The 10,550-nt window shown below is 42.0% G+C and overlaps 2 protein-coding genes across 6 annotated transcripts in view; one reads left to right on the top strand and one right to left on the bottom strand.

Moving 5' to 3' along the window:
* The window catches only part of CUNH2orf49 (chromosome unknown C2orf49 homolog), a 7,988-nt gene extending 2,072 nt beyond the window's left edge, over positions 1-5,916 (bottom strand). Inside the window, exons 1-2 of one of the 2 annotated variants that reach the window (XM_010644919.2) lie at positions 5,741-5,916; positions 3,776-3,942 (exon numbers count right to left, since the gene is read on the bottom strand). In XM_010644919.2, coding sequence (XP_010643221.1) covers positions 3,776-3,942; positions 5,741-5,839 — 266 coding nt within the window. In that variant the 5' untranslated portion in view covers positions 5,840-5,916. Of the gene's footprint in view, positions 1-3,775; positions 3,943-5,297; positions 5,608-5,740 lie in introns of those variants that run through there. The other variant, XM_010644929.3, reaches the window with a different exon arrangement.
* A 15-nt stretch (positions 5,917-5,931) lies between these two features.
* Positions 5,932-10,550, top strand: part of Tgfbrap1 (transforming growth factor beta receptor associated protein 1) — a 48,973-nt gene continuing 44,354 nt past the window's right edge. The window contains exons 1-3 of one of the 4 annotated variants that reach the window (XM_010644942.3): positions 5,932-6,457; positions 7,107-7,198; positions 8,489-8,555. In XM_010644942.3, the coding sequence (XP_010643244.1) occupies positions 7,193-7,198; positions 8,489-8,555 (73 nt within the window). In that variant the 5' untranslated portion in view covers positions 5,932-6,457; positions 7,107-7,192. Of the gene's footprint in view, positions 6,458-6,888; positions 6,904-7,106; positions 7,199-8,488; positions 8,556-10,550 lie in introns of those variants that run through there. The other 3 variants (XM_010644947.2, XM_010644944.2, XM_010644951.2) reach the window with 3 other exon arrangements.

The raw sequence follows: 10,550 nt of genomic DNA, 5'->3' as shown, positions 1-10,550 counted from the left end.
CAAAGAGAAGGAACTGTTTTTTTTTTTTTTTTTTTTTGGTAGCGGGGATCAAACTCCAGATCTTGCACCTGCGAAACAGGCTTTGGAACCACTGAGCTAAATCCCCGGCCATCCCCTACAATCAAAGAGATGCACAGCTGGAAATATCACCAGGGAAGGCAACGTGGCTCACTGGAATCCAGAGTTAAAGCCAACTATAGTCAACAAAACCTACTAAGAAGACTTAGCGATGAAACTCCTGGAAATGAATTTTCCATGTCCATTCCTTTAAAATGATTAACTTTCTAGTGCTTTATTTGAAGTGCAAAATATTTGTAAGAAATCTAGTTAGCTAATTTAACATATGTTAAGAGATGTGGGTATTCTTCAAACGTCAATTAGCCACCAGACCCTAAAACTCAAATAGGATTTCCAAGTAACAACAATAAAATAAATGTCAGCATCCTGGAAGGGTTATCCTGGTCACACAGTCATAACCAGGTGTTATTTTTAAAGGCAAACCATAAAACTATATGTACAGGCAGGCTGCAAAATGAGGCAGAACACTCTATTCCAGTTACCTAGTCTTCCAGGCTAAGGTATCTTCTACAATAACTTTAATTGTAACATTTATGCAATCCTAATTGGGTAAGATTTGGTAAATCTTCTATGTTTAGCTCCTGAAGATCTAATTTCCATTTTTATCATCTATCCATCCATCCATCTATGTATTAACTATCAAACTATTTTTGCAATACAGTGGATTAAACCCCAGGCCTCTGTACTGAGCTACATCACTAGCTCTTTTTATTTTGACCCAGGCTAGGCTTCAACTTTCCTGCCTCAGCTTCTCATAATTACAGGTAGGCTCACTGATATCCACTTTTGACAGTCAAAGTAAATAAAGCATTCACTTATTTATTGCTCAGAGCTCATTATATAATGTATTTGTTTAAGAAGAAAGCCTTTTCATTAAGCATGCTGAAAGAACTCAAGGAGCCTCTCGGGAAGAACCCTTTTACCTTGCCTCTCTAGCATGTCAGAGACCAGTAACAGCAGCAGCATCTGAGAGCATGGAAGAAATGCAGAATCCAGGGCTCCAATGGAGCTGCAGGATTGGGATGTAAAAACATCAGTGTTTTAACCAGATCCCTTAGTGACCAGTCAAGCTCACCAATTTCTGGTTGCCACTGAGTAGCATTTGGTACAAAGATGAAAAATAAGCTCACCATGTGCCTCTGTGGCCATGGTAGAAGGGAGTCTAAGGGACTGACAGGCTCACTGCCCAGTTGGGTCCTGGACATGTGACCACAGCATATCTCAACAATACTCTGGGTCTCAGTCTCTTGCACAGACATCCCTAGATCCTTCCAACTTCAGTATTCTGACTCAAGACTCAAGTTGCAAAGTTTGGAGACAGAGCCAAAGATCCTTTCACAAGTGATACTTGAGGGGCTGTTACTAAGCTCTGCTTCAAAGGAAAGTAACCACCACTTAGAATTTTGCTGACAATTTTTCAGACAATATATCTGGAGTGCTAATGTAGAAAATACTGCCTGAATAAGAACCCAGATAAAGTGAGTTACAAGGTACATGTGAGCTGGAGTGGTGGCCTGTAATCCCAGAGCTTGCAAGCTGAGGCACAGAATCACAAGTTCAAACCTAGCTCAGGCAATTCAGTGAGACAGTCTTGAAATAAAAGATGAAAATGTCTGGGGGTATAGTTCAGTATGAAGGCTCTGGGTCCAATCCCAGTATGGCCAAAAAAAAAGCATATACAACATAACCCATAGGTTTGTGAAAGCTAACACATGGCTTGTCCTCATATGTAACTATCAAGCTAAAACAACATTCAATCTGAACCTAAATATGTTCTTCATCAATAGAGAGTGCACATACATTTATTTTCCAAAACAATGAGCATGCACGTATTCCTCCGATCTTCTGAGATCAGAATGCCAACACCAGGGGTTTAACCAGATTCCTTTGGGACATACTCTCAATCATGAGTTTTTCTTTGAAACCAGAGATTAAAACCACTAATCAGAGGTACATGTTCTTCTTTACCCATCTTCTCCCACTGGCTCCAATGTACACTCAAAACAGTGCCCTACAAACAGAGGCCCCCAAAAGAAACAAGTAGATACGATAACATCTATCTGTGGTAACACAGACAGAGGCAAAGAGTCAATTTCCTTACTTGGAGATTTCAGAACACTCTGTCCTCATTAACTAGCTATGACACCAATAAGCTAACACACAATTTTCATTCAAAAAGCAAAGACATTGGCTTCTGGTTTTAGGAACAATTTTCTGAAATTTAAAATCTTAATCAGTGTACCTGAAGCTAGCTGACAGGATCCTTGCTTTTGCATTATTCAAAGACCTTAGGGTCTTACTTCAGTCATCTTTTTTTCCAAAGTTCAACAAATCCTGTTGGTTCTACCTCTGGAAACATCTACAAACTTCAACCTATCAAATTCACTACCTTAGTTATGGCTGCCACTACGTATTGCAAGGATAACCACAGGGCCTCCTAATTGGCTTTGATGCTTTCACTTTGCAATGCTCCCACCTTAAACCCCTTCTCAGGAGCAGCTGTGGTGGTCCTGTTAAAATGCCATCCGATGGAGCCACCACTAGCACTGGCTCAAAACCCGCTAATGTCTTCTCATCTCAGGGTAAAACCAAAGTTCTTGAAGAACAGTGCCTGGTCTGACAAGCTCGCCCTCATACCCCAGGTATTAACTCCTATCTCCTACTTCCACCATTCCACCTGACAGCCACTTTGCTATTCCTGGTAGTGGTGTGATCACAAAACACATTTGAACATTCAAATAAAAATTAAGATTTATTATAGTACAAGACACAATGCCATTAAAATACCCCCTTGCTTAGAATACACTTATCCTATCGTTCTTTATCACTTTTGGAAATATTTCTAGAAGTCCTCTTTTATGAGTCTTTTTTGTGGCTGGCTCACAGTTCTGAATCAATTCAAAAGATTTGGAATAGGGCCGGAGATTTAGCTCAGTGGTTCTGCCACCTGCCTCAAAAGCAGAAGGTCTCAAGTTCAATTCCCGGTACAAAAAAAAGAAAAAAAAAAACTGGAATAATTTCTGTCAAATAAAAACATTACAGGTAACTTCATCAACCTTATTCAGCAGATCTGGAATCCTGTGACTTCCAGCTCTTGGCCAAAGTCAAAATGACCATGAAAGGTAAATGTTTTGAGTTGATTCAGGATATTCAGGCAGCCTAACAGCACAACTGTGAAAGACATTCAAGGAAAAGGACTTTCAGAACTATGTAAAAAAGAATAATGAGATAAGTGTGGGGGGGGGCGTTTTCCGAGGGGGATTAGTAGTAACATGTCTTGTACTGCAATGCATTTTTAAAATTTAAACATTCACTGTTATTTGTGATCACACCTCATCTATGATGGGCACTCTCCTGATCCACACTCTTGACTCTTGTACTATGTTGGGATGCTAGTTTGCTATTCCCTACAGGTCTCTTTAAGGCTGTTCCTGGCCATTTTACCAAAAAGCTAATTCTTTTTCCTGATCTGCCTTTCTCTTTAACATCTTTCACTAAGTAATATATGATACACTTAACTTCTTAAATGTTTCTCCCAAATAAAATGTGAGCAAGGAATTTTATCAATTTTATTCTGCTAATAAACACGGTGCTTCATGTCAACAGTAAAGCTGAATTTTTAAAAAATTAATTTTAGCTGAGAATAAACAAAACTGTTCAGTCTTATAAAATAAAAACTAGAACCATTAAAAAGTACCTTTTAGGCTCATTTTTTATCTCATGTTGTTCTCTTTTCTTTTCCATCATTTTCCCCCATCTATTCTTTGGCAATTCTCTCTGAGGCAATGGTATTGCATGCTGGACATAAAGATCAGTAAGATTGTCTTTGTTTATTTTTACGTCGTTTTCAACAGCTATGTTCTTCTGCAGGAAAGGAAACAAAAGTCAATTTCAAAACAACATGTTTCATTATAATGACTACCTACCTAAAATGGTAAAACATTACATAAATAAATTATAAAACCATTTTTCACAATCATACAAGCACTTAAAAGCCCCCTAAGTTTCTTTAGATATGGTATTACAGACAGGTTAAACCCTGCAAATATCAAGTTCAGCCTCATCTGAAAGACAACAGTCATACATCATTACTGTCACAAGGACTGATAAAAACAACTGTTGGGGCAATATTCTAGACACAAAGACCGTTTCTAGTAACATCGACTTAACCTATAAAGGATTGAAATGGAAGACTGCCGGGGTAAACATAGAAACCAAAGCAAAAATTAACCCATTCTGTCAATAAGCTACCTTGAGTGTTATTATTGTGATCAGATTGGTGGGATGGAGGCTCAAGTCTCTCCCTATATGTTGTTATTTCTTATGGTGCTTGAATGCAGTGCCTTTTTGTTTTGTTGTTAGGAATTGAACTCAGGGCCTTAGCTGTGCTAAGCACATGCTCTTTCACCATGCCCCACAGTGCTTAAGGTTGACTACCAAAATTTTCAACAGTACTGCAGAAGGAATCTGTAACCCTCACTGAGGACAGTGACAGCACCTCATCAGAACAGCCTGTGTAGCCTTCAGTTACTGCTGAACCATCCCTATCTAAATAACCTCAATTCCTCTTACTTTTAAAAATGTGTTCTTGACATCATGGAAGATCTACAGATTAAGTGTAGGGATAATAATGGAGGCAGTTTGGATTCAGAAAATAAAAATGAGAGTGAAAAGGATTATAAGCTTTTCAACTTCAATAGTTTTTACACACCTGCCCTCAGATAAACTCATTACCCTTTTTAAAAAATTTAAAAGCACATTTTACTTCTTTTATCTCGTATAGTGGACTAACTATCCAGTAATTCTAAAAGTACAGTCGTTGAATCTGCAGCAAGAACAGGTTAAAAGTGTAAATTTTCAATCCACATCTGAAATTTACTAAGAAATTGAGGATGAGCTTGGCGATCTATTTTAACAAGTCCATAGCCGGTTCTGAAAGTTTAAGTCATAGGGAAAGGTCATTATTTAAAGTAACCTATTCAGTAGGATAGCTTGAGGAAATTAGAAAAAACTACCGGCTCAGAGGAGAAAACAACAAAATATGCTACATAAAACCACAAGGAAAAATTTCTGTAACTCTGTTCACTTTAAACACCATTTTTTTCTTTTCTCATGCCCAGCCTATTTTCAGAGGCCACACCAGCTGAAAACATCAAGCACTCCACGGAGAGCCGAGAACCCTGCATTTTCCACTAATCCATCACGTATGTAAATAGTACATATGGCCGTAAACGCGTCATTGGGTCTTTTGTGGGCTCAGTTTCATCATCTTGGATCGAGGTGAGTGGAACAGAAGGCTCCTCAGATGCTTCCCAGCCTCGACGGTCCGGATGTCTACCTCCACTTCTCTTCCTCAGTCCCCGTCTGCCCTAGCTCTTGCTGACACACAAACCACGGGCGTCACCTGCGAACCCCTCTCCAGAACAGTAAGGGCCCTGATAGCTAAGTGCTATTTCCCAGGAATTCCTGAGACTCCAGGAACCTTTCCTCTCTGCACAGGGGCCTAGGAAAGACTTGACTGGTCTGGGGGCTGATGAGAGTGGCACAAGTCCGGCAGGAGTTGGGACGGCGGCAGGATACCCGTCGTCACCGACAACCACTCGGGGCGAGTCTCTCCCGGCAGGCCGCCCGCCTTCCCTCCCTCCCTCCCTCAGCGCCCGACCTGCTCCAGAGTGAGGAGAAGGAACTCCTGGGATAGCAGCTCCGGGTGCAGCAGCAGCTCCGAGTCAGTGCAGCTGCGACCGCCCACATCCCCCGCCATCGTCGTCGCCAGGAGACCCCGGCCAGTTACCCACAAGGCTCCACGAAGGTAGCGTCCCGGAAGTGACGTATACGAGCGGAAGCACGTGTGTCGTCACTGTGCTGCGCCTCGCGTGTCCTTGCACGCCTTGTACGGGAGGCGCCCGCTGGCCAATGACGAAGCGAAAGAAAGGAACAGGCAATGATGAAATGAATGGCATATCAAGCCTCGCGGGAAGAGGGCAGAGCGAAATTCATCGAGCTGCCACCATTGGGTGCGCCTCCAGTGACGTCCAGTGTCAGAAGCCACAACGATTCTCGGGTCTGCAGCCCCTGGAAAGCGCGCACACACGTGACCCTAGGTGGGGCTTTGGTCAAATCGGATGTCCCCTTTTCTCTTTTAACTTCATCTTTGTATCTCCTTGATCGTGTATCACTGAAGTCCAATAAGGCCAGTCATTAATTTCCCCTAAAAGCCAGCGCCTCTGACTTCATAAGCACTGAGTACCAGGTGCCTGAAATGACTGAACCAGCTCCAGCGTGAAAAGACAACCAGCTGAGATGTGCCAGGAGCGACAGCCAGACATTTGTTAGACTTTGCTATTTGACATGAATAGCTCATGCCTCACCGTCTTACGAGGTACATATTGCTAGAATGCAGCTCACATGCGGAAACTGAGGCATGGAAGGATAATTTGCTCAAAAATCACAGAATGAGGAAATGGCAAGATTAAGATTCGAGTAAACTTTCTCGACACAATAATTAAAATAACAGTTTTGTCACCGGATAGGGTCCAAGGAAGGTCCAAAACAGATAACAAACCCAACCCACCCTATCTGTGAAATGTTGCAGGTTTGCCAACACCTGCCTCTGAAAAAGAATTTTCAGGACTCAGAAAGAGGCATAGGGATTTACTAAGCAGAGGTTAAATGGTGAACATTCAAAGAAACACTGTACAGGCCCTCGAGAGGGACAGTGACCCTTATTTACTGGGCCTGGGAGCATTTATGCTTCTTTTGGGGGGTCGGAGGACCACCCTGGGAATAGATGGCCCACCCCTCAGAGGGTAATGGCCTATATTACAGGTATGAGCCTAGTTTTTTTGTTGTCATTTTTTCGATGGATAACTTAAGTATTGTTTGAATTCTCTAACCTGTTCCGTTATTTTATGATGAGATTCCTGTTCTTTCTCAGGGAAATCAATTTATAGACTGTACTTAAGTATTGTTTGAATTCTCTAACCTGTTCCGTTATTTTATGATGAGATTCCTGTTCTTTCCTTTCTCAGGGAAATCAATTTATAGACTCAGTGTTCGTGAGAAATTTTGGATGTGATGGGTGTGGAAGGAAAGGAGCCTAAATTTAACCAAGAGAATGCAGGTTTGGATCACCTTGGGTGACTTTAATGGGTCTCAGAAGTTGCGGTGTTCTCAACACTACAGTTTTTAAGTAATGATTTCCTTGTCTCTGTTCCACCTTTTAGTTCTTATCTGACCTCAGTTTTTAACTTAAACAAGTTGTAACTATGGTCCTTACTAGACTAAAAATTCCTGCTGCCTCTCTTTGATCATGCAAGAGAGAGGTATATATTCCTGAATCCTTTGCAGATTTAGAAGATACACTTGCAGATATGTTCTGCCTATTTACTTTCTGCATTTCCTTTGACATATCATGCTATTGGAAATTATTGCATTGTCTACAAAAGTGTGAAGAATGCTGAGCCCCCTGCAAAAAAACTTTGATAGAGTAATGAAAAATAAGTGAGATGCTAAATTAAAAAGACAAGGTAAAACTGAGAGATGATTCTTATGTGGTACTTTATGTATAGAAACTGAATTTCACAGCAAGGAGGGAACTTAAAAGTTACTCAGTCCTTAAAAATAAAAACAAAGCTAACCAGTCCAGTTCTTTTTAGTGTAGAGGAGGCATATCTGAAAGAGATTAAATGATTTGCCCCAAACTGATCACATCTTAAAACCGAGCTGAATGTCCAAACTTGAAGTGTGTTAGCCTCATGGTATTAACATCATGACATTCCACATCCCAAAATCTGATTTGATATTTTTGCACAATAGTTAAATTAGCATAACTGGAGTTATTGTCTCCATTTCCTTCATTGGAAAGCCCATTGTTTTAGTGGCAAAAGCAGCTGCCTTGGGGAGAGCCTGGCTTGAAAGCAGATCTCATTTCAAATTTTATTCTGCTTCACAGAGACCTTGGGTGAATAAGTCATTCAGCCTGAGTCCGCAGAAAAATGTTGTACTAGTACTTTCTATGAATAATGAATGATCAGAGAGTAGAGATTATATAACACACTTGACACAGTGAGTGCTTTCAAATCAGTACTTGGTTTCTAGAGGGGGTTTTGGTCATAGGAGACAGGAAAAATGGTAAGCTTCAGAGTGGCCTACTTTGTACTCTTACACTGGACAAACACTACAGTTTGCCTCCATCTAACCCCCTCACCTGTAAGATAAAATTACAATGGTGGCACACTGTGTGGTAAAGGTGGGAGCTGAAATATATCAAATGCCTCTCCTCTTGGTTTTTCCTGGAAATGTGTTCAGTCTTGGCTGTCATTAAAGGGTAAAAGTAGTAGAATGATGGTATAGGAGGCAAACTAATAGTCTTAAAGTGTGGTTACAAGCCTTTGTTGTACTTTTCCACCAGGTTTTTCTGAACCCGTCATATAACCTGAGGCCTCAAACTCTTCATCTGCAAACATGTTTTATGGCAGGTAAGAGCTGTCCTTTTTTCTTCCCCCCACAAATACTTACTTGCTTAAATCCACTGATACTATTTTAGGTACCTCTGAAGCAAAAATCTTGGGATAGAGGGAATAACTGTTATCTGAAGTCAAAACAAAAAAAAATCAAGTTTTTTCAAAAAACCACCCATCTCCAAGTCCTCAAAGGAAGGAGGAATGGTAATGCTGAGAGTTTGTAGTTTCCTGACTGTGCTTTGCTCCGAGCTCCTGACTTAGGAAGTTTGTGAGGCGGCTGTGGCACTTGCATTTTAAAAAGTTCTGGATGATGCTTCAAGACCATCCAGGCAGCAGGGCTGCCCCAGAGATTTCAGCCGTATCTCATGGCCAGAAAGCCACTCACATCTTCAGCCCTCATGCCTGAAACCATAGAACTGAAATCCAAATTCCAGAGTGGACGAAGAATGTTTCTAGATTCCTGTGGATCTGTGATCCCAGGACTATTGAAGCTCCAATACTTTTAATCTTGGCACAGCTTTGAGGGAAGGGAAGTCCTCCTGTTGATGGGATTATTGTCACTGTAGAGGAATGGGGGCCTCAAACAGAAAGGAGCTTCAGGTTAAAAAAAAAATCTTTTTGTTGCACATTTGAATTTATAAACGTTTATTCCTGCCATGGTATTATCTGCCAGGGTTACATAGTAACCAGAAGGTGTTCTACATTAGCTAAATATGACAAGAATTTCCACTTCACTCACAGATAGGTTTTACTCAATATTGTTTGGTGGCTATAGGTGACAAAAACAGAGTTAAGGGAAACCAACCAACATTGCGATTTCTTGCAACCCCTCTCGAAATGGTGAGTTCCTCGGGGGCAGATTCTTGGGGACATTTCCCTGGAGTTTCCCACCTGCTTCCCTAGTAGCCATGTACTGAGTAGGTGCTTAGTACATGTTTATGGAATGAATACTGAGGCCTTTGTGTGCTGTCTCTCATTGATAGTGTTTTCTAGGAACTGTGTCACAAATAATTATCATTGTCAAAAATATACCTGAGCATAAATTAAGGAGTTCCAAATGAGCACAGCAACTTCTTTGCTTCATTTAGTCTCCTAAAATGACACCCAGCTATGCTTCTGTGTGCTTAAGAGTGCTTTACATTAGAATAACATTCTCAGCATGAAGAGGCTGTTTGGGGTTAGGGGTGTAGCTCAGAGGCAGAGTGTGTTTAGCCTTATGTTTGGTGCAAATGTGGATTCTAGGCCCAGCCAGCCCTGGGTGAGCCGGTGACAAGTCACACACTCTCTAGGGACTGGGTTGTGAACCTGGGCTGGCTTTGCTGGGATGCCTTCCGCCTCTCTGACTCCTCTTGGGACGAAGGTCTGGTCTACTCTCCACTGTGCTCCTGGGAATCCTGCCCCCAGTGGAAGGCCTAGTCTGTAACACTGGTTCCCCTGAGTCACCACGAAGCACCATCCACACTAAAGTAGAGGGAGGACGGTCCACCGAAAGATGAATTCTGGGTGGTTCATTAGCTTTGTTTTCTCTTTGAAATTGAATTGGGTAGAACAGAAACCATGTCTACCTGCAGGCTTGGGGTAGCATCATGTTTGGGAAGTAAAATCATTGTCTTACAAGGTGATGCTCAGGGGCTGGGAGAAAGTCGAAAGCACAGGTCCCTAGTAGGTTCCAAAGTCAGAGAAGTAAGTCACGGGGAATCTGGGCTCTTGGCATGCTAACAGCATGGGCAATCCTGGAGGGAGCTTTCTACACTTCAGTCATGAGAATCAGACCGTGACTGTACTCTGAAGCGGGGGAATCCCGGATTCAAGGAAATAATCTAAGACAGGATTCTTCTTTCAGCCTGACTGAAAGCAGTAGCGTCCAGCAGATTTATAAACCGAATGAATCAAACGCCCGCAGGACACCCCTGCCCCAGTGTACGCCTGGGCGCAGGGAGTCTCCTTGGGCTTGCGAGGAGGGGCTCCCCCGGCCACCCCAATGTCCCTCCCCACTCTCCCCGGGATCCC

Source organism: Fukomys damarensis, unplaced genomic scaffold (genome assembly GCF_012274545.1).
Source record: "Fukomys damarensis isolate Sample0158 unplaced genomic scaffold, DMR_v1.0_HiC HiC_scaffold_9, whole genome shotgun sequence".
In the NCBI taxonomy this organism is placed as follows: Eukaryota; Metazoa; Chordata; class Mammalia; order Rodentia; family Bathyergidae; genus Fukomys; species Fukomys damarensis.
The sequence above is the reverse complement of the archived record's forward strand: the minus strand, read 5'-3'. Positions and strand labels throughout refer to the sequence as shown.